Here is a 24617-nt window from a genome sequence, read left to right on the forward strand (position 1 = left end):
AAATACAGTGATTTCTTAAATGGTTTAAGACAAGGTCACACTTTTTGGTGTGGTTATAGTGACCTTCATTGCAAAGTACTTTCAGAAATATTCATGAAGAGCAATAGACAAGTAAAATGTATGTTATTTTACTGTGATGGGGTCTTGAACCATTTGAGAAATCACTGTATTTTTTTATTTAAATGGGCTGTCCCATTTCACTTTCCTAGATGTTGCTGATGGCTTGTGTCTGAGGTGGTGTGGTAGCTGCAAAGAGATTACAAAGGGGAATGTTCTTGCCAAACAAGGCTAAAAAGAGCTTAATATTAATATTCCTGTTTTAAAAAGCATAAATTTACTGTGTGATATATTATGAATTCATCTCAAAAATATGGAGAATTGCTGTGCAATATTTTTTTGAACAAAGGGATAAATTATTTTCATACAATATTTCCGGAAGACTTAATTTGAAAGTGGAAATCCAGAGATGCTATTCAATGCCTGCCTTCTATTCCGCTGTTTTCTTAATCCTTCAGTAATTAATTGTATCACTGCTTGTCTTTCATTGTTAGCATGGAACACCTCCACTACTGATTGCTGCTGGCTGTGGAAACATTCAGATGCTTCAGTTGCTTTTAAAGCGTGGATCTCGTATTGATGTTCAAGATAAGGTTGGTGTTCTGCTTTTCAACTGCTTTTTATAGGGTTTTTAGTACAGTTAGCAGAAGAAAAGCAGTTCAGACCAAGTGGTATTGGAAATTAAAAAACTCTGAGCTATACATCCTGTTTTCTGTCTTCCACAGTAAAAACCTAAAACCAAATTTTTAGCAATGTCATTTGTTACGAATACATATCCTCTGATTTTCATTACTATATTTGCTGAAATAATTTGAATTATACTAATCTTATAATGTACTTCATGCTTACAAAACCAACTCAATTAGTCCAAATTAGTGATTGCCCTAAAACACAATGGTGAATTTTATTTAATATAGAATGATAAATGAATATTTTAGCCATGGAGAATATTGCAACTAAAATTCATATTTGATGGAGGATATGCTTTGCAATAAGCTTTTTTTTCCAAATGTGCTGTTACAATTCATTTAAAGCAAGCTTGAAGAACTGTCTGCTTCTCCATATAATAGATGGTAAAGCAAGCAGAAGAAAGGTTTTTATCTCATGACTGTTCTTTCCAAAGAACTCCCTAATGAGGGAGAAGGGGATTATCCTTGCAAACAGTTAGTAATCCTGCTAATCATCCTTGCATAGAGATTTTTGTTGTCACTGTTGGTATGTAGGATTGTTGAATCAATTTGAAATTTTTTTAAAAGTGAATGTGTTCGTTTAAGCTTGAATAGCTTCTCAGTATGTCTATGTGCACCTAAATGCACATGTACCCCAATTGAAAATCTAGAGTTAGGATTTTAACTCGATCAACAACATCTGAAATGAAATATTTTTGGCAGGCTGGATCTAATGCAATCTATTGGGCTTCTCGACATGGACATGTAGAAACACTGAAATTTCTCAATGATAATGAATGTCCTTTGGATATTAAGGATAAGGTAAGAAAATATCTCTTTTTTTTACACAGAGGGTGTCTTCCTATAATGTTACCTTAGAAAAGAGAGAGGACTTTCAATTGAAATGGTTTTCAGCTGTGCCATAATTCAAAGGATTTAACTGGCTTTTTGAGTATGGCTTTCTAGGTTGACATATAGGGCTGTGATAACAGAGCTTTAAAGTAGCTGGATGTACTAATTATTTTCCTGACAAATGTTAGCCAAGTGTGCATGTTAAATGTGGTGAGTACATAGTGGGTAGGTGGGGAAGTACAAACCTAAATTAATTTTCACTTGAAGACTTGATTTCTCATTGGAACTCAGGGTAAAATCGTGATTCGGTTTTTCATTCCCCTTGATTGAAAACCACTTTTGTCTGACAAGTAAATTTGACTGTTATTAAGTTGAGTATAAGGAAGCCTAACAATTTACAACTGATGAGCACTTACCTTGTCTTTGGCAGTGTTATTTGAGCAACATATGCCCTAGAAACTAGTTGCTGTTAAATTTTTATACCATAGCAATGATTTTATACTAGCCAAAGCTCCAGTACGGAAGAAATTATACTTGTGAAACACAGTTTGCTTTGTTGAGGCAACTAATGCAAGGCAAGGTTGCCTTGCATTAGTTCCAACATTAGGAAAATTGTTGTTTGAATCCTGATAAGGCTGCTAGGAAAGAGGTTACTCTCTTAATTAAAATATCGTTTCTGTTTTATATAATTTCAAAAAAGAAAGCGTTGCAAATAGTTGTACATAGTGACCAAAATGCACCAGGGTATACAAATGTGTTAGTCCAGCTCCTTATATTTGAATAAACTGGGCGGGGGGATGCATATGGAAATATTATGAATAGAAATGGGACATCTGTTTCAACACAATTGCACACACAGCTTCCTCCTCATATTGCTCAGAAATCTCATCGTGGCTGTGATCTGGAACAAATAAAGTAGGAGAATAATAAGTTCTGGAAAAAGAAAGCCTTTGAAGAAATAACCTGGCTGTCAGTTGGTGATGTGTCTGTCATATATAACCAGTTTGTAAGCTCTGCTGATGGAGCTGTGTGGCTGGGCAGCGGAGAGGAAGGAGTATCCCATGCAGGATTCAGGGCATTCAGGCTGTGCATGATGTACAGGCAGTGCATATCATGGCATGACACAGGAAATCACACTGGCATGTTCTGCTGTAATTGCAGTCCGGGGAGACCGCTCTCCACGTGGCAGCTCGGTATGGGCATGTGGATGTGGTTCACTTTCTCTGTAGCATTGGATCCAATCCAAACATTCAAGACAAGGTGAGTCACAAACACTGTGTGCATTTTTATCAACAAATAAGGTTTTATATAAGTGGGCAAAACTTAAAGTCTCACTTTTAGCCCCTGGCATGTTTGCAAACAACAGTTATGGAGGTTTTGATAGCTCTTAATAGACAACAATTAAGTTATAAACTGAAAGAACCAACCAATGCTATAAAATACAGGTTCTCTCAAAAATGAAAGCTTAAAGATGGAGAAACAACTCCATGAAGGTGGGGGTGGTGGTGTGTGCTCTGTGAGTTCAGCTAAAGATTTTTATTAGTTTTTGCCTTGAATTCTGCTTGGTTTTAGCAGTCATAGGATTTTTCTGCAATGTCAAGGACTCATTTTTGTAAATAAGAGGAGAGCTTTGAAGAGTTTCTATAGAGGCCTGAACTCTTGCAAGAAAACAGGGAAGAAAAGGCTTAACAGAAAAAGAAAATCAGTTTGACCCAAATTTGACTCTGTGTGTGTGAGTTCCACAAGCTTCCCCAAGTGATGCATCCTCTAGGACTTCCTTTTCATTGTTTAAGGAGCCCTGTGCTGAGGGAGGACAGGATGTGCTCAAGGTTTCTACAGGAGCCTTGAATATAGTCCAGGTCCTCTGCTATTATCAGCCCCAATTGTATCCTCTTCAATATTTGCCAGGTACAGAAAGGATATCCCATTTCTTAGAATTTGATAAAGCTACTTCTTTTAATTCTCCCTGCTCTTTCAGTGGGCTACTTTCAGCATGCTTTTGTGAAACATTTGAGGTTTTTAATGGCGTTCCACATAACTGCTCTGACGTACAATGAATTGAAGCTGAATATTTTGAAGTTTCCTGGGTTCAGGCAAAAAGCAAATTAGTACTTCAGTCACAACTGAACTCCAAATGCAGACAATTTCAAAGGCTTATTGTGATGTGTCTTAAAAAGACTCGGGTTTTTAAGTATCTTCACTCCTAGAACATTGGGATGTGCTTTCTCAGCATGATAAGCAGAGTGAACCTGCCTGTAACTGCAGGTCTAGTGGGATTTGCAGCTCTGTGGTGACTGATCTGCTTTAGACACTGGATTAGTCACAGCACACAGGATATAGAAGTTGTTTGTAAACAAGGGTCAGTTTTCAAGTGAGAGAACCAAGATAGTTAGGTTCAGGACCATGGATAGATTTAAAGTAGGATTCCTGACGTACAAGGTACCATAATCACTTGTATGTCAGCTGAAGTTATTCTTGGTTTTAGAATGTCGGCATTAGAAATTACAACATCCCTTTATAGGACTTACTTAGTAGACTGTCTTTTTTTTTTTTAATACCATGTTTTTGTGTTTTTAAGTTGAAGAATTGTTTTTCCTGAAGTTTGGTTCAGTACTGCTTTTTGATTTTTGATGTTGATAGGAAGAAGAAACCCCACTGCACTGCGCTGCTTGGCATGGCTACTACTCTGTTGCCAAAGCGCTCTGTGAAGCAGGTTGCAACGTGAACATTAAAAACAAAGAAGGGGAGACCCCGCTGCTGACAGCCTCTGCCAGGGGTTACCATGATATAGTGGAATGCTTGGCAGAGCACAGGGCTGACCTTCACGCAACAGACAAGGTTAGTTATGTCCGGAGACCGGGGGCGGCGTGTCTCTCGATTGCTTCATTTGAGTGCTGCGTTGAGTCAGCGTTGTTTCCACAACGTGAATTTCTGTAGCAGTTGACACAGGGCCTGTTGATGGCTGAAATAGTCTTTAAGGTTGTCCACTGATAATTATTATTCCATGACTGGGGTTTTGCTGATCAATCATCTCTTTATCATTTATCACCTCATGAGTAACACTCTCTGAAAAACTGCAGGAACATTAGGTTCTGTAATGGGCAACCAACTGTTAACTTAAGAGAAAAAGATGGATTTGGTGTTGGCTTTGGATTACTATGGGTTGGATAAATCACACCCATTTCCAATAAGAAAAAAATATTTTAAAATATGACTCTATTTGATTCAGAATCAGTTTTTGTCTTTAATGATGTAATCTCAATAAATAAATTTGGAATTTCATTGGTTTATTTTTGGTGTGGCTGGCCTTTTAGCTATCTTTTCTAGGAGTACTAGTTTAATAGTTATTAAAGGGAGTTCAGAAAAACATTTTTGCATCTAAAAGAATTAAATTGGTTCTTTCCAGATACATTGTCTCTCTAAATTGTTCCACAGATAGAAAGCTCTGTCTCTAAAGTTACTGATCAGAAAGCAGTTTGCATGACTTTTGCATCACTAACTTCTGTCTAGAGTTTACAATATTCAGCTGGTTGTTACTGTTGATTACTCTCCTCCCTCCGAGGAAAGCTGTTAGAAGAGAATGTGTATTTGTATTTCATCTGCTCCTCTGCAAAGACCAGTGGGTTAACAGAAATTTAAATTTATCTCATGGCTTATTTGTTGTGACAGATATGGTGCATATCCCTGCCTCCACCTTCTGATTAACAACTATTGTGATTCTTGAGGCAAGGAGATGCACCTTGTTACTTGAGATGGTTGTGACTTTACTAAATGTTTTGATTTTTAGCATTATTTGATCTCACAAGTTGTCTCTTTATTTCAGGATGGTCATATAGCCCTGCACCTTGCTGTAAGAAGATGTCAAGTAGAAGTAGTTAAAACCCTGATCAGTCAAGGCTGTTTTGTAGATTTCCAAGACAGACATGGCAACACTCCCTTACATGTGGCCTGCAAAGATGGGAACGTGCCTATTGTGATGGCACTCTGTGAAGCAAGTTGTAGTTTGGATGTCACTAATAAGGTAAATATGGAGAAAATAAGGTAAATATAATACTATAAATTATTATTAAATAGAATAATAATACCAATAATAAGGTAAATATAAGAATTGGATGCTGAACTACATTGTTTATTAGCTCACCTGTTGCATTAGGTGACCTTTTCAAGTTCTCTGATATGCAAAAGTCTTTTCCTTGATCCTTTTGTCTCTGAAAGTGGCCAAATGCAAAGTATTAAATTACTCACCTCACAAATTTACCCAAGTTTCAAAGTTTAATAGGCTACCAGCAGAGAATAAATGGTAGTTTTTGTAACAGTAGCTCCAAACACGCAAAACCAAAAGTGGATGTCATGAGGACCTGTTGTCAGTGAAGAGATTCATGGAAGAAAGGAAAAATTGGAAAATACTGTACAACACTTTCCCTCGTCACTGAAAAAATATATTATTTCATGCTGACTTCTTTCATTCATTCCTTTTATTTCTTTGGGTGAAAGGAGGAGATATTTAATCTTCAGTAGTACTTGGCTTGAAGTAAAACCCAGAGTTCTAAAGGTTAAGGAATCAGTGTTGTTTAAGTCGTTCATATTTAATTAATTTTTCTAGAATTCAAAGACATTGTCAAATATAGCAAAAAAAAAACCCTCTAAAAATAAAAAAAAATCCTCCACAGTTGTGAGGTATTTAGCTAGAAAAGTGTTTTCCCATCTTTTAAATAGTCATTTAACCTGTGTTTTAATTGCTCTTTCAGCAGTTCTGCTTAAGCTGCAATCAGAAGTAATTTTTCTTGCAGTTTTTGCAAAACCTTTCCTGTGTATCAGTATATATAATTGTATAATAAGTCTGATTATTACTCATGAAATCTGAAGTGAAGTTCTTTGACCAATGTAGTGACACTTCTCTCCTCGTGTTAGTATGGAAGAACACCTTTACACCTGGCAGCAAACAATGGCATTCTCAATGTTGTCCGGTTCCTTTGCCTTACCGGTGCCAATGTAGAAGCATTAACCGCTGTAAGTACTGAGAGATGCTGCTCTTCTTCTTTTATGGATGAAAGTAGAAAAAGAACTCATAGACAGCTGCAGGAAAAGGACATTCTGAAATTTAAAAAAAAAACCAGGCTGTTGTATGTTACACAACAAGAGTGGTATTTGTTATGTCTCTCTTGTCTACTTGTTCCCTTCTTGCAACTGAATTTGGAACTGATTATGGTACAATACAGCTACCACTTCATCCACACCTAATAATTTCTTTGTCTAAGAATTACTTGTATTATTATGTTTTCTATAAGCACAGTGAGTCACTTCATTACAATGTACATCATTTCACATCACATTTCAAAAACACATACATGCATTGTATGTATCTTAAATATTTTTCTTGCTTTGAGGGGGTTAAAAAGTTCTGGGTTTATGGTGGGAGATGTGTGGTTGGATGGATGAGTGAAGTAGCATGCGAGTATCCTTGTAAACTAAATCATTCGTGTCAGAATCAGTCAGCACCACTGCTTCCAGTTAGTAACACTGAAGGCAGTTTTTATTCTCAGCAAGGTGAGAAATATCCTCCTAATGACATACCCACAGCAGGAATGAAGTGTCCATCGTCATATGCACGATAAATTATACACGTCGTGCACACCGTTACGTGTGTTTTCAACAAACTAACCCTCTTTTGTATTCAGGTCCAGCAGATCATTCTACACTGCTGCGCACTGAAACAAATGTATTTTGCTTAGAAATAACTACTGCTCTGTATGAGGAAGACATGCTGTCATTAGATTTTAGTTGAGTCCACATTTTTCAGAGTTCTTTTCCTAACAAATTATTCCTGAGATGGCTGAAATGGAGGGGGAAAAGAAGAAAACTTCTGTATCATTTGCTTTACCCATTTGGTAGACATTACTAATTTTTGTGTCATTTTCCTCTAGATTTAACCCTGCAGCTTTTTCTTTTAAGCACAGATCTTATGTAGGAGGAGAATGCCAATAAACTTGGAATTGTGGCTTAAATAAGTTTAGAACTTAATAATTACTTTTGGTTACTACTGGATTGTATATTGCCATGTCCCATATTAATAATGAAGTGTGCATGCAGTCAGCTTGGTAGGATGCTTTACAGATTCCCTTTATCACTTTTTTTTTGTCTTTTTTGTTTTGTTTGTTAGATCCCATTGTGTATATATATTCACACTACTACACACTGTAGAGCTGAGATAAAAGAGTGATGGGGAATTCTTGAGCTGTTGGACTTCATTTATGTCATGACAGCTGTGTTGGTATAATTGCCTATGTGGACATTGTCCTTCAAAGATAAAAGTATATTTTGTCTCCTTAGTTTAGGTCAGTTTGAAGAGCATAACAAAATAGTGCTGACACTAAATCTAGCAGGAACAGTACATTGAATATATGTAACCGTCCATTATTCCAGCAGTGTAGTGGCAGAGAGAGTGGAAAAGGAGGAGAGGACCAGAGGAACTTGCATGTTGTGATTTTAATATTTCAGTTTTGCATTGGTTTGCTAGAAGGCTGTTAGACTGTTCTGAAAAGTTCATTAACAGATCTTTCTGAGCTAGTGCAGTAGAATTAATGGCCCTTTTCTCACTCAGTTTGCCATTTCTGAGGAGCTAACTTTTCCAACACCTTAAGTAACTGGGCTTTATTGTGAATCCCTTGCCTTCTTTCTGGGTTAAAGCCCATTTTGGAACTAGTCTATTTTTGATTTGATGGCATGGATGGTGTTGATTGACATTAGAAAACCTACCACTCCTGGAGTATACAATCATTTCAAGTGTTTGAAAATTGCCCCAAAACATCTGTTAATTATTAATCTGCTTAGATGTTAATGGATACTGTGTTATTGGATTCTCCTCATTGAAGTTTATAAACCAACTTTAAAATTGTCAGATTGATTAAAAATTTTGCATGCAGATGCTTGCAAATGCCATTTGAACTCAGGACCAGCTCTTGCAGGCTGTCTGATTGCAATATAGGGAGGCAGTCAGCAATTACAATGAAATATTACCAGTAGGTGCAAAATATGGATCCTGTAACCAAGCCTTTTTTGTATGTCAGTTTTGCTTACCTATTGCTATACCACTGTATAGCTACTTTGTACTTTTCAGGAAAGCTTGAATAGGAAAGGAACTTGTTGTTTTGCTTGTCGATGTATTTTCTAATTCTCTTATCTGAGATAGTGAAATAATCAAAGTACTCTGAAATTAGTTACCTCTTACCAAAATTTAAAACGGTACAATAGCATAAGATAGCTGTAAGAGTCAAAGCAGTGGGCAATTTTTCTTTTAGTCTCTTTAATATTAAACTGCTGATCTGTGAAACATAGGGAACTAAACAGCAAGACCAGAATATTGAAGGAGATTTGCTTCTCCTTTCAAACTTGCTGATGCAATTTAAACTGCATCCCTTACAAGTTTCTTGCTTTCTGGGATCCTCCAATGGCTGATGTGCCACTGTCAGTCTTTACCATTGGTAAACAAACATTCACTTGCTATTCATGTGAGTCAATATGGTGATGAGTCCCTTCCTTGTGACCTTTTAAATCTATTCAGTGGGCAAAATCTAGAAATCACTATCATCCCCTAATTGGTGAGAAGAGAGATGGAATTCAGGGGGAGGTGTGTTGACTTTGCTCTCAGACTGAATTCAAATTATCTTGTTACAGTGGCATCCAGAGGCTCATCTGTAAAAGAAAAATGAAGGAACCGCTGCTAATAATTTGTTTTTTAACAGGATGGAAATACAGCAGAAGATCTTGCCAGAGCAGAGCAGCATGAACATGTAGCCAGTCTGCTTGCAAGACTTAAAAAGGTTGGGAATGCATGAATTTTAAGTGAGGTTTTCATCAAAGCGATTCTAAAAGCTTTTGCAAAATTCCTTGCTGCAGTGATGTCTTTTTTTTTCATTTTTCCTTTTTGTATTTTTTAATTTGAAATTATGCCCTCAATTAAAACCAATATGTACATATTACAGAAGCTGACTAAGCTAGTCTGCACCACTGATTTATATCTATCAGTTTCTGACAGTGCCTAGCAAAGCATCCAAGTTGTTTAGTAGAAAATAAACCATTAAGAAATGGCACATCCCCCAAGATGATTTATTTCCTCTCCATCACCATTTCACTTAGATTAATGTTATGAAGGGTGGGGGGTTTGTGCCCCTTATGAAAATGTCAATACTATATGGAATAGTTGCATAAGTTCTCAATGTCATCTTTTAATTATGCAGTTTCAGTATATCCGAATGTCTTGCCAACTAGAACAAAAAGATGACCTGGGATTGTTGTAAGGCAGTATGTCTGACACATCTGATACGCATTGATTAGTCAGATAGGCAGCATCACTCGTGCTGGGAAGGTTCAGAGCCTACTTGCCTGGAGATTACAGGCAAGAGCCAGACCAATTAAAATAATTCTGTTATAATTATAATGATGAGTCTGTGATTGGAGAAACAGAAATAAATGACCATTTCTATTGCTAGTAGAAGAAGGTGCACACTGTGTTCCAAGGTGGAAGTAGAATCATGTCCTTTAGTCCTGCCAGCAAATCTATACTTCCTAGGATTGTAAACTATATGTCTGTAAAGTTGTGAGAAAGTGTAAAGTTCAGACTTCTTTGCAATGACAGCTTTTGTAAAGTTTGTCATAATAGGCTCCATTTTGCATTACATCCCCACACCAAACTCTTATTTGTGTCTGTATGCCGGCAGGTAAATTTCGGATTTATTCACAATGTAAATATGAAAATAATACAAATTGACCTAGAACAAAGGAAGAAGGTCAGATAGATCTCTCTTGAAAGCAATATTAGTAAACTGTAACTCTCTTCTTGATAGTGGAATATACATTACTGAAGGCCTGTCTCTATATAGGTGGGGCAAATGCATTATACTTTGTAACAGAGAATCTAGTCAATTAAAATTAACAAATTATATCTAACCACTGAAAGTATTCTAGTACTACTTAAAATGGTAGGTATCATCTAGTGTAGAGCATACCTTACACTTACTTACAGTGCTTGTGAAGTATTTTCCCTCTAATACAGACACATGAAGAACCTACCATCATAGTAGCTGTTGTGGAGGATTCAGTATTAGCTGTAACAGTGCAGTGTTTACACTGTGACTTACTAAATAAATGCCTGCCGATGAGGAAGGAACAAAATATTTTGCTACTGTTTCTGTCAAATTTCTCAGCTCAGTTCTGCATGCTTATAATTCAGGGGGGCTCATCCTACATGGAATTAGAATGCAGAACAATAGAGCCTCTCTCTCAGCTCCAAATGGGGGAATGAAGAAAGGGAAGATGAATTTAGTTCCTTTGCCCTTACACTTTTCTGCTTTCTCCCCGTTTCCTTGAAATTCATCCAAACGTGAGAGGCACAGAAAAAGTTGATGTAAACAAGAGAAGAAATGCACATTGGGTTGCTGGATGGTTCAGGTGATAGCTATCAGAGCAAAATTCTTCAGTGCTGCATGTATATTCTGTAACAGCATATATATATATATGTATATTGGTTAACCTTCTGAGACTGATGGGTTAGGAGAATGGGCACTGAAAGAGGCCAGTTTTGATGCCTTTGCCCTCTCCATTGGAGGTTAGAATAGTTCCATTCACTGATTTGAGCCTGAAGATGTGTGATTTTCATGGAACATCAAGGTGGCTCTTGAGAGTGAGCATTAAGCTCTCCTGTCCGCCTGTCCAGTAACTGATGGCTTGCATGATGAACCAGTCTGGCAAGGAAGTGTCTCTAAACCCCATGTTGAGTTTGTTGAGAGTGAGAAGTCCCCTGCCACACGTTCTGATTTCTTCTCTATGTTGAATTTTAGGATACTCACCGGGGGATTTTCATCCAGCAGCTGAGGCACACACAGAATCCACAGCCCCGGATCAAACTGAAGTTGTTTGGATACTCTGGCACTGGGAAAACCACCCTTGTGGAGTCCCTCAAATGCGGCCTGATACGAAGCTTCTTCAGAAGACGTAGGCCTAGGCTCTCCTCCACAAACTCAAGCAGATTCCCCCCATCTCCTTTGTCTTCCAAACCTTCAGGTATGGTTTTGAGCCATAATGTTTGTACAAGAAAACAGTTTCCTCTTATTCTTTAAGCTCCTAAGAAGAAGCAGTTGGCTGCACTGCAAAAGACTGGACAGCCTAATCATGTAAGAAACAAAAGGGAAAGTGAGAGGGGATTGACTTCCCTGTGCATAGGCTTGTAGCCTTCAGCTTGTAGCTGAAGTAAGAGGAAGAGGACCAATGAGGACAGGACTTGTAAACACTGCTGTTTATTTTTCACAAAAAGTCCTAGGCTGCAAACATCAGTGTCATAACTAGCTTCCTTTTTGCTGGAGGAATTTCAATGAAGACTGCAAAATTTGAACAGTTGCTGCATCTCTATGTGATTTTTAAAGTAATAACAGGTTTCAGAGCTGCTTCTGATACCTTGGAGTGCTTTTCCCTAAGGCAGAGGATTGAATTAGCCCAGTTAGAGGTGTTTAAAATAGTCTTCAAACAAGCTGAAAATGGAAGTTTTCTAAACAGAAGTAAATGCTTGCAAATATTAGGGAATAAATTGCTCGTGTAGCACCAGCTGGCCCATACAAAGTGGGAAGAGCTACAAGGTGTGGAGAAACTAGATAAGTTTATACTTAAGCATGTGTCCAGTTTTTGAAGAACCCACAGGGGGGCAGTGGAAAGACCAGTGAAATGTTTATCTGAGTCTCTTTTCTAACACTAGGAACCTGCACAAGGAAGCTAAGCATGTTGAGGAGCTCAAGTTTAAATTGATGTTTAGAAGTGGTCTTACTGTGTAAGTTTTAGATGAGGCCAGGGTTGCATTTTTAAAAAAAAACTTATGGATAATATTTGCAGGTTTGGATTTTATTTATCATTTTAAAGTAATATTAGAATAGTGCTAGTAGTAGTTTTCATCTCTACTTTCTCTCTGTTCTCCTGAGGAAGCTATAGGGCATTCACAGAGTGGTTTAACAAGGCAAGATCCATGCCACAGAGATTGTTACTGCAGTTAATGTTTACTTAACACAAGGGCTTCACATCTGTGACAAGAGACAAAAGAATTTGATTAAATTAATCCATCAAAAGTTCCTGATTTATTTATCTTAATTTACTGTGTCATACAAAGGGCAATAAATCACTCAAGGAATATCCATTCATGGAGGCAGTACAGGAATGTTTTGACTGAAGACAGATTTTTTTGTGTTGGTTGGTAACAGAACCAAAGAAGAGGTGTTATGTGTTCACACCATCATAAAATCAGAAAGACTGCCAGTCACACTGGAAAATCAGTGTAGAAATAAAGGTGAATTTGAAGCACGCTGCTCAAAAGAGCTTACCTAGATATAAAGCCAGAAAGATGTGGAGTTCTATACATACAAAGCTACTGTGATGTTATTTTAGCATTTGGAGGTTTGGGTTTTGCTTCTTTCATTATATGTTCTTTTGGGATGTAAATCGTTACATAGCATGTAAATTATATTATCGTTTGAGTGACATAATCAGATAAATATTTAAATCAGCACAATTTGGTCTATACTTGGTCACATGATTTGTTTGTTTATATGTTTGTTTAAATTCTATAAAAATAAGTGTGAATTCACTAAGTATTTATTTACAAGAGGTGAAAGGAGATAAAACATGAAAGTGTAGTTTTACAGCTAATGAATAATCTCTTTCTACTGTATAACCCAAATATTAGAATTTGCCAACCAGTGGAGGAAATAATCTTTATCCACTAGATGGTGCAAGTCAGTTAAAAAGCCATTTGTTTCTCATTTGCACTCTGGGAATCTGAATAAAAAAAAAACTAAAAAGTTGCTTATTAGTAAAATAAATTTGAAAAAGGGACTGCTTTTCTCCATCGCCCTGGAGACACTTGTTATACAGTGATTTCTTTTTTTTAATCATTACTTACAGGAATCAGTAATATGAATATGGGACATTTCCATGCCAATAATAATAGATCATGCAATGAAATTAATTGTAGCCCTTAGTTTAAAAAAAAAAAAAAAAAAAGGTAGTATATCTTTGCAACATAGAACTTTAACTATTCAAACCTTTCATAAACAAATATTTCAGTTGTCTTCTATGCTTCCCACTCGGCGGTATATCTGCTAATGGACATAAGTTCTTTATAGGATCAGTCTAATATTTTCCTTTTAGTAATTCAGAATAAGAATGTAGTTGTGTGCACCCACAGCTTCATAGACATCTTCTTTCTTTGAAGAGCACCTTGGGTTTTAAATCTGATTTTATGGCTTGCATACTTGTTTTGAAGTGACCTTCTTGTGATTTTCACATGGTTTGTAATCTCATTTTCCTTTCCCTGACCCAGTTTCAGTAAGTATTACGAATCTTTATCCTGGTTGTGAAAATGTCAGCGTGAGAAGCCGTAGTATGATGTTTGAGCCAGGCCTGACCAAAGGGGTATTAGAAACTTTCGTATCACCTGCTCATCACTCCCACTTCTCTTCTGATGACCAGTCCACCAAGGCCATTGACATCCAGAATGCCTGCTTGTATGGTAAGAAGAGCCGTGGGCTGAGGTGCCTTAATGTTGCAGGACAGTTAATGCCATTTTACTTGCTTTTTAAAATAAAAATGGGGGGAAATACTGACTTGGTATAGTAGTGACTGTTTGACAATTCAACACTGGTGGTATTTAATTTGTTTGAGAAAGTAAATCTGCCTGAAGTTCTGTAGCTGTTGTAATATACATTTTAATCAGTCATATCAGATCTTTGTAGTGTAACATAGAAATATTTTTGAGGTAAGTGGGAGAGTAGAAAAAGGGGTATTTGGTTGGCAAAGTGGCAGTAGCATGAAGCCTACTAGCATGAAGGCTTCTTCACCTTTGTCATCTGAGGATTTTATCAGATTTAGTCTCATTTAGTCCTCATCATTTAAATATATTCCCAGCTATGCAAAGGACACACTGTTCTCACCCCATGTCAGGGCTGGAGCATATTTGGTGAGTCCTGGAGCTCATCAGTCATTGTGAGTGAAGCTTCTGATTTAATTTCTTTTTTTGCAAGGAAACTAACTGCTCTGCAGTTGAAGGCAGTTAGCGGTAAGAGGGGTCAGTCCTAAAATGGTGTCATAAATACTCACATGGCTTTTAGCTCTGAGACCATGCAAATTGTGCTTCTATTCCACCAGCCATGCCAATTGTCATTTATATAGGTGGTCAGGTCTTGTCTTCATAAGGAAAATGTTTTAGCAGCTGCAGACTTGAAGCTGAGTTAGCAGTAATCAAGAGTTTACTTTGGAGACAGAAACCTGCTCATGAGTGCACAGTAACGAATGCAGTGACAAAATATTTATCCTAGATGCTGAGCAGTTTGCCAAGTAGCTAAAGCTTATTCTTTGTGCAGGCTAATTTCTTCTTTCAATATAATTTGAAGCGCAGTCAAATTCTGCAGGAAACAGAGTCGTGCCCTGGACTGTCAGAAGGACTTTTTTTTCTTTCTCTGTACTGTCTTGATACAGAACAAAGTGTACACAGAGTGCACTCTGAGCAGCTGTACTCATAACAGCAGATTGGAGTGTTCTGGCTTCTCTCCTTCTAGAAGTTTGAGGTGCACCTTAATCACCATTTGTTTAATTAGAAGTAGTACAAGTGTGACAGTCATCACTCTAATCAGATGGTGCATCTGGGAAGTGCAACATAGTACCACTTTTCTCACCCAAAGCTAAAGGAGATGGGAAAAAGGTATGGAGCTCTTGGAACCTTTGACGTCATTTTTCAGCCCTAATTTACCAACACAGTGTGAACAGTACAATTCTGTAAAGCAAAGCAGCCTCTTTTTAGAATGTGCTTAAGTGGTTTTTAAAATCAATGGTAGCATGTTAAGAAGAATAATTAATAAAAATATTAAGCTTTAATGGGAGCCATTATTCTTGGTTTTCAAGACAATTAAAAGATCTGCTGCTGTTGTTCGAGGCAAAACTCAATTTAATTGCATAAGGCTGCATGCATTTAACACAGGTACTTACACATGGCATCCAGCTACATGTCCTAGAGAAGGAATGTGAGAGAGGAAAAGACTCTGAGGGTCCAACTGCTAAGCCTCTGAAACTGACTGATACTCATTCCTTTTGTTCATGATTGCATTTTTAGTCTTGCTTTCTCACATGCATACAGTTTATGTTCGTGAAAGTTTAAATCAGATTAAATGTTTTGTTTGTATTTCCATGGCCAGAAAATGTTTCCTGCTTGCTGATGAAGTGTGATCTCTTTATCTGTTTGTCTGTTTTACAGGAGTTGGTGATTTCAGCATCTGGGAATTCTCTGGGAATCCTGTGTACTTCTGCTGTTATGATTATTTTGCTGCAAATGATCACACAGCAATTCACATAGTGCTTTTTAGTCTTGAGGAGCCTTATGAAATCCAGTTAAACCAAGTGACCTTTTGGCTCAATTTCCTGAAATCATTGGTCCCAGTTGAGGAGCCAATCGGTATGTTCTTGTGCTTGTTAATGAAGTATTAGAGATCTGTAGAACAAAGCTTCTTGTATTTCTCTGCAACTCTGTACATAATCCATGTTGGGTGTCTTCATCCCTATGTATTCAAACAAACTTTACATTAGGTTTCTTGGAAAAAGGGAATTTTATCTATGGAAGAAGCCAGAAGAGTTGCACACACCACTTAATTCAATTAAAGCGTCACAAAGTACAGTGCAATGCCTTGTGGCGCTGTGATTTACATCTGTACGTGGCAGATGAAGGTTTATGTCAGATAAGCTGTTCAGAGTGTTTCAGGGGGCTGGAACCATTCAAATCCAAGTTTAGACACATTGCTTAAATTCCTCTTATATCTAGCTGCAATAATATTTTCAGCATAAATTAGTCTCATAAGTGACAATAGGTCAGAACAGTATTATGGAACAGCATTATCCCTCAGTATGTGCACCTTTCATGTGTTTTCATGTGTTTAACTCATTAATTAGTTAATGAGTTTTATTTGGACAAATATGATAACTATTTTGGTGCTGATGCACAGAAATCAGTGTTTCTTGTAAATTTCACATATGCTCCAATTTTGCACAGGTTTTAAGTAATTTTATTTATTTTATATTCAGGCTTACTGAAAGTTACTTGGTGAGCAAACTTAACTTAAATAACATTTTTCTTAAGAGGTCTGGTAGTTCAGGTAAATTATAAATCGTTAGCATTTGTAGCTGAGTATTGGTCTGCAGACTGTTGCAGTTTCTTAGACAAACCAAGCTCTGACATGTCTTGGTTCTATGATTGGAAAGATTATTCCAGACGATGGAGCTAACTCAAGGGCATTTGTAACAATGCTAGAGATTCACTAGACAAATGTATTAAATACTTAACATTGTACAAAAAGTTATTTTCTTTCTCGTTCTGTGTTGTGCTATTCATTATCTTAGTCAGACAAGGAGCCAAGGCCAACCCTTGGTTTTCAGTTCAGGCATCTACTTTATTTTCTATTTTAGATCCAATTACAATGTCAATAATATCAGCATTTGGATCTAACCAATAATAAATTACCTGTGAAAGTTAAAGCTCAGAAAATTGCAAAAAGGTGATAAAGCTGCAAATACAGCTAATTTGCAACTGCTGAAAGCTCTTCAAGGCTCCTGAGTCTCAGCTGATTTTTTCTTCTTGCTTATCTGAAAATCAGCATTATTTAGATAATTCACTTAAATCTGTGTTTATACTGATCAGCTCAGTCTGGGTACCTACGCATCTCTGTGTTGTTACAAATCTCTCAAGTAATACCTAGTAATTGATGTTTGCAGAAAACTTAAAACTCCTGGAATTACTTTCCAGTTATTTTGTCTAAGTCCTTAGCTGCCAATTGGAAAAAAAAAAAAAAAGATAATTACAAAATACTTTCCTGGAGGGTCTATGCAGAGATTTTGGGAAATGTGGCTTTTAATGAATTAATCAAGATTGTGCAGCTCTCAGTTGATGGGAACTGAGCAGTGATGTAAGCTTATTTTCCCATGTGACTTTTTTTAAGGCTAAAAGAGCAGGATTGGGTGCTAAAAGAGCTGGATTGGGTGTACTGTCTCTTTTAGAAGTAGTTTAATGATGTCTTCTCTTTTCTGGAATATGAGTTTGAGAAAAGACTGAAAACTCTGTGTTCCATGCTGTCACCTCATTCATGCCATTTGTATCTTTCTTTCTCATTCTTTTTCATGGCTTCTGCCAGGCTTTCCTACTTAACTCTCACTTAAGTGAGAGGTCATTGTTTGTGTAAGTACTGCAAAATAGCATTCATATCAACATATGAATGTTGTAGACATTTTGTGTTCTTACAGTCCTCTATTCTGCACCTGTAATATTAAGGACTGTCAAAAGATTATGCAAAACCCTTTCAAGAAGTTGCTATTTCTAATTATTTTTTCCTTACACTGTCATAGTTTGTAGTTAGTAGCTATATCATTAGTGCTACTGGTTACTGTTTTTCTTAAACCAATAAAGTAATACAGTATAAATGTATCTGATGTTACTCAAATAGTCTATCTATTTGGGCCTACATAGACAGTCCTATAAGCAGACAATACCAGAGCACCAGCAGTTGTACTGTTAATGGCTGTGGTTCGAGTTGGTAAATCACTACAAAAGTGGTTGGTATGAAGAATGTAAAATGTATTTCTGATTTTCTGGCTCAGTATCAGCCATCTCCATAGGCATGCCTCATAGTGAGAGAGTCCTTTTGTTTCTCCACTAGCATTTGGTGGAAAGCTGAAAAGTCCCCTGCGTGTTGTTTTGGTTGCCACGCATGCTGACATAGTGAATCTGCCTCGGCCTGTTGGGGGAGAGTTCTGGTATGACAAAGACATCTCCTTGTTGAAAGAAATCAGGAACAGGTAAGTGGGAAGTATGTTTATACATAGTGTTCAAACATGCTAAGTGGAAAGAAAAATACTAAAATGCATTGGAATAAGTAAAAAGGTTTTCATATGGCTCATATGATATTATGATATTTTCAATATGTTCAGGAAGCATATGTTGTGCTAAAATTGAAACATTTACCAATATTGCAGTGAGTAAGCTGCCCTGAATGAGCTCAAATGAGCCAAGTGGTGTCAAAATTAATTGTGGTGTAGGCAGTCTTACCCTGTAAACACTAGGCTACATCCAAAGACCCACTCCAATTTTCTGTCTAACATCTTGGTTCTCAGGTTTTGCACTGGTCTCAGAAAAGTAGGCAGTTTGCAGCTAAAACCTCTGCATCCAAAAGAGAAAACTTTACCAGAGAACTACCCTTATCTCTTCACTGATTTAGGATAGGTATGAAAAAACTTAAATGAGGCCTGGAAGTACTCCCCACGCAGTTTGCAAACAGCTGGACATTGTGGAGTCACACAGGTGACAAGGCATCCAAGAGGTACCTAGGAGCTAGCAAAACTTCTGAAGTTCTTCAGCAAATGTCTAGAGCACATGCTAATGGTAGATGCGAATAGGGAGTTCTCCATAAATGTACTCTTGTTTAAAGTAACAATACCTTACATTCAGAGTGAGCATGTAAGTGGGAAACACTAGGTATGAAAAATCATCCATACCTGTGACAATACACATTTGTCTGGGCTGTACAAGAAACCTATGTAGGAATTCCAGCACTGGGGGGGGAGGGGTGGGGGAGACACAACAGTATCTTAATCAATTGAAATAAACCAATAGAAAAATATCTGTGTGTCATCTTTGGTGCCGTAATACTTTTAAATGCAAATCTGTCCAGAGCTAGGCAAACAGGTTTGTGTGGTTGAAAAGTCAAAAGGAAGTGAGAAAGAGAGCTGTCAACAGCAATGACTACTGAACTATTTGAAGTGAGAAGAAAGCAAGCAACAGACATTAAAGCCTTAAAAAGAATAAATACCTGTAGTCTCTTCTCTAGTAAAATGCTTTGTTTTGTAATTACAAGTCATGTATTGCAGTTACAATTTTCTTATGTACATTCAATCTTCATCCTGAGAGAAAACATTTTTCTCTCAATATCTCTGCTTATTTTCAAGAAAATTATACGGCAGCTATAGTGTCTGTGCTTGTAAAATATCTGAGCATAATTATTACTTAAACTTCATAATTCCTTAAGGAAAACAACTCTAGTATAATTTAATACTGAAGTACAGTTGTATTAACAAATAAACTGGATTTGGGGCTAAGTTGATAATAATTATTTTCCTTTAGATTTGGAAATGATTTGCAAATTTCAGAAAAATTATTTGTCCTGGATGCTGGAGCATCTGGGTCTAAAGATATGAAGCTTCTCCGAAATCACTTGCAAGAAATACGAAGCCAGATAATTTCTGTAAGTAGTATCTAATGGTCTGGGTTGGATCAGCCAAAATGTGAACATTTTGTATAATAATCTACTGTAAATTTCAAACTTAGAACAATGAAGTATACAGAAACCACTGTTGTTCCAATGTTCAAGCACACTTGACAAATCTTGTCATAAACAAACCCTTGACATCAAGGAAACAAATTGAGATTTCAGTTTAAAGTCATAGTTTTAGTTTTTGATTGGGAGTGATTGGATTCCAGAATTGCGCCCCCCCCACTTTCTGGGGGTTTTTTTAATCAGCATAGTATTATACAAAACAGAGAAATATATTATATTTCAGGAAAATAAACTTTTTCACTAAAAACCCACCAGAATAAAACAGTTTTCTCAACTGTTAGAAAGATAATTCCAAATACGGATATGTAAACTGAATATGTATTAACTTTTGACTGCATTTTTTATTTGAAAGCATTGCTTATAGTTGTACTTGTATGTGTAGGTATATGCATATGAGACTAAAGGTAAAGTGTAGCCATGGTTTGATGTTATCACCGTGAATCCATGGTGATTGCTATACTAAGGGTGACCAAATTTTTTGTAGCCTGTGTTAAATGGATTAATATTATGTTACACACCAACAAGATTTTCTGCAGCTACTTTTGAAACTTTTTTTTTGTAATTGATTAAAAGTGGATGTATTACTGAGTTATTACTGTGAGTTGAAGAAAATACTTGGATTCATGCAAAATTCAACCTATTTTACATTTTCGAGGGTCTCTTCATTTGGTAAGCTTTTCTTCTCTAAGAAAGCTTTATTACAGCTATGGTCACTAGCTTGAAATCTGAAGGGATTTACTATGTAAGAAGTGGAGGCTGTGGCTTGAGAATGTAGCCAGAAGGCATCAGCAAAGTCTAAGACAATCAATAAATACATCAAAGTACCATTTCTGTATCTTAATTAGTACCCAGCTGTCTCACCTTTTGAAGTGAATTTATCCTGTAAAGTTACTGATGAGCACAGATTCTAAATAAATTCTCATCATTTCAGAAATAAGCATTAACTTACAGATGCATGACAGCAACTCATGGTGATATTTAGAAACTTGGCTTATTTCAGTGAAAAACTGGTTTCTGCAGTTCACTTTTTTAAGAAAAGGTAGGCAGATCTTATGGCAAGTAGATGCCAGAGTAAGGGTCCAGCACAAAGGGAACTCTTTAGATCTGAATAGTCATTATGAATGGATTAGACCTCTGTTAAAATAACAGTGTACCACTATTCTCAAATTGATATTTTCTGTGCTTTTCTAAGACTTGCCCACCGATGACTCAACTGTGTGAAAAAATAATCTCCACACTGCCTTCCTGGAGAAAAATTAATGGACCCAACCAGCTGATGTCCTTGCAGCAGTTTGTGTATGATGTACAGGAACATCTTAATCCCCTAGCAAGTGAAAATGACCTACGGCATATTGCACAGCAGTTGCATAGCATAGGAGAAGTAAGTATTTTTATCTAAATTCCATCTCTTTATTTGCAAGATACTGTTCTGGTAGAATATTGCTTTATGAGTTTAAGCAAATGTCTAAAGTTGTTTGGTTTTTTTCTCTTCCTTATAAGACATCATAAGAAGTAGAGAATGCTTATTAACACGTTCTGTTATCATTATGTCTTGTGGTTTCTATTTTGCTCAACATAATCTCTTTGAGACAGGAAAAATTACAGTTTATTGCTATATTTGTAAGAATATCAAATACCCAGCAAGGATCACTATATTATCACCTTTGACGAAGTGTTCACTGCATATGAGAGATTTATATGTGTCCATTAGAAATTGAATAGTAGGATAACACCTTTGCGTAAACAGCTTGCAAAGCTTGACTAGGCTTTCCAGCTGTTGGGCTCTAATAATTCCATTACTAGTGGAAAATAACAAGATCTGTTTTTTGTTCAGAGTACTTGCCATATATTTAAATGCACTGTTGTTTTTTTCCTGTGAGCGGTGTTAATCAAATTGTCAGGTCAGTCTGTTAGGAAGGCGAGAACGTGGGCTAGCATCTTGTACTTCACAAGATGTAAACAGTAACTTTTATATTTATTAACAGATTAACATTATGCAGAGTGAAACTGTCCAAGATGTTGTGCTTCTGGATCCTCGCTGGCTCTGTTCTAATGTCCTTGGAAAAGTCTTGTCAGTGGAGAACCCAAAAGCCCTCCATCACTACAGAGGTCGGTACACCATAGAGGACATCCAGCGTCTGGTGACAGACAGTGACGTGGAAGAACTGATACAGATTTTGGATGCCATGGATATTTGTGCAAGGGACCTTAGCAGTGGAGCAATGGTGGATATTCCTGCTCTCATAAAGACTGACAATCTCCACAGGTCTTGGACAGATGAGGAGGATGAAGTGCTGATTTATGGTGGTGTTAGAATCGTTCCTGTGGAACATCTTACCCCATTTCCTTGTGGAATTTTTCATAAAGTTCAGGTGAATCTCTGCAGGTGGATTCATCAGCAGAGCACAGAGGGAGATGCTGATATACGTCTGTGGGTAAATGGATCAAAGATTATGAATCGTGGAGCTGAGCTTTTAGTGCTGCTGGTCAACCATGGACAGGGTATAGAGGTTCAAGTTAGAGGACTGGAAACAGAGAAGATCAAGTGCTGTTTACTTCTGGATTCAGTGTGCAGCACCATTGATAACTTAATAGCCACAACCTTACCAGGTCTTCTGACCGGGAAATATTACCTTAGTCCTCAGCAGCTGAGGGAACATCATGAACCAGTAATGGTCTACCAGCCTAGAGACTTTTTCCGTGCACAGAGTCAAAAGGAGACATCACTAACTAACACTATGGGGGGATATAAAGAGAGCTTTAGCAGTATACTATGTTTTGGGTGTCTTGATGTTTACTCCCAGGGAAGCCTAGGAATGGATATTCATGTTTCTGATCTGAATCTACTTACCAGGAGAAAACTAAGTCGACTTTTGGATCCACCTGATCCAATGGGCAAAGACTGGTGCCTTCTTGCCATGAACCTGGGCCTCCCTGATCTCGTTGCAAAGTACAATACAAATAATGGAACACAAAATCACTTTCTCTCAAGCCCAGTTCATGCCCTTCTGCAGGAATGGAGTAATGCACCTGACAGCACTGTAGGCATACTAATGTCTAAGCTGAGGGAATTAGGTCGCAGAGATGCAGCAGATTTCTTGCTGAAGGCATCTTCTGTATTCAAAATTAATTTAGATGCAAATGGTCAAGAGGCTTATGCCTCCAGTTGCAACAGTGGCACATCTTATAACTCAATTAGTTCTGTAGTGTCACGGTAAGAGAAGGTGTTTTGCGTGGTCATCCTTTCAAAGTGCAGAAAGGATAAAAGACACAGTATAAAAGTTGCAGTGCATACTGTAATTTATGAGCTTTTGCATCAGAGGATCCTTCTCTGGCCATCACCTTTTTTGTGCATAAACGTTCTACTCCTAACTGTGAATTGTTGCTCTTTATTAAAAAGACTGGTGTACTTCTGCTGGTTTAAAACTATTTCTGATTGAGAATGTGCTGCTTAATACTGCCATTTCAACTGGAAAGTCTTAACTTTTGGATTACGCACTGCAACCGTTTTATATAATTCTCCCCACAAAAGGTAGGGGGAAAGAATTAGCACATAGTACCTTATATGTGTATTTCTTACATTCTTTTTTTTTTTTCTTTTCACTGTGTCCTCTGCTTAACATTTTTTTATATTTGTAAGGAGAGAAATCCACCATTTGTGGTCGGTCTGACCAAACTTAAGCGCATAGTTTTTAGCTGAAAAAGTGAGTGCCTTTTGCAGAAGGGAGAGTGCAGTTGATTTGAATGACCCTGCTGGAGTTACAAGAACATGCTACCTCTGTTTCACTCAAATTGTCTGCATGCTTATCATTGCAAGTGGTGCTTGCCTGTTAATTTTTCCTGCACTTCTAAGTCATTGGTGATGACTCACGCAGAGCATTCTTGTGCCAGTACTATAGGTATAGATGTGATACCTAATCATCTTCAATTGTAGTCAAATCACAATGTGAAAAATCTCTTAAACTTGCCAATTATCATGCTTCATTATTTCCACGCACCTCAGGTAAAAGTTCATATCATTATATTAGAGTTCAAAAAACACAAGTGTTGGATACGGCAGAATAATATTGTCTAGTTGTCAGTTGTAATTTGTGTATAACAAAGGTTTTCTACTATTAGATCCTGCATTACTTACTTCCTGTACTTGAAAACTTTGATGGGGATAAAAAAAAAAGGAAGCAAGGTTTCTTGCAGTGATAACTTTAAAATCGATATGAGGGAATATGATCCATTCTCTGTTCTAAAAAGCATGTAATTTTCATGGTGCGATATGTGTTTGTTTATATATATTGTATGTATATATATTAAGACTATTTTTTCCTTAATCTTACATTGTAGTAAATTTTAAAGGATTTTTCTACAAATAAACTGTTGCTTGTTGCATCCTTGTTGATCACATTCCATTGCTGAAGGGAATCAAAACTTCTCTTTTCTTTACCGTCAGAATTAAAGAGAGGCAGTGCCTGCCTTCTGAAGTTCTGGAAGCCTCCTGTTTGACTTCAGGGGGATTTCTTAATATGCTGCAGGAATATTTATGGGGAGTTTTATTGCAGAGGTGGTCCCTGTGCAGCAGAGAGATCTGCTTTCATTTTAACAAATGGCAAGTCAAAGCAGTTTGCTACATAGTTTTTCCTTT

The 24617-nt window shown here is 37.1% G+C and overlaps 1 protein-coding gene across 3 annotated transcripts in view; it reads left to right on the forward strand.

The window, feature by feature from the left end:
• DAPK1 (death associated protein kinase 1) overlaps positions 1-24364 on the forward strand; it is an 82762-nt gene extending 58398 nt beyond the window's left edge. For all 3 annotated transcript variants that reach the window (XM_063421915.1, XM_063421916.1, XM_063421917.1), the window contains 14 exons: positions 552-650; positions 1449-1547; positions 2739-2837; positions 4218-4415; positions 5401-5598; positions 6489-6587; positions 9320-9397; positions 11414-11636; positions 13936-14124; positions 15862-16059; positions 18308-18446; positions 19768-19888; positions 21174-21362; positions 21967-24364. In XM_063421915.1, coding sequence (XP_063277985.1) covers positions 552-650; positions 1449-1547; positions 2739-2837; positions 4218-4415; positions 5401-5598; positions 6489-6587; positions 9320-9397; positions 11414-11636; positions 13936-14124; positions 15862-16059; positions 18308-18446; positions 19768-19888; positions 21174-21362; positions 21967-23199 — 3162 coding nt within the window. In that variant the 3' untranslated portion in view covers positions 23200-24364. The remainder of the gene's footprint in view (positions 1-551; positions 651-1448; positions 1548-2738; positions 2838-4217; positions 4416-5400; positions 5599-6488; positions 6588-9319; positions 9398-11413; positions 11637-13935; positions 14125-15861; positions 16060-18307; positions 18447-19767; positions 19889-21173; positions 21363-21966) is intronic.
• The last annotated feature ends 253 nt before the right edge of the window (positions 24365-24617 follow it).

This window comes from Prinia subflava, chromosome Z (assembly GCF_021018805.1).
Source record: "Prinia subflava isolate CZ2003 ecotype Zambia chromosome Z, Cam_Psub_1.2, whole genome shotgun sequence".
NCBI lineage: Eukaryota > Metazoa > Chordata > Aves > Passeriformes > Cisticolidae > Prinia > Prinia subflava.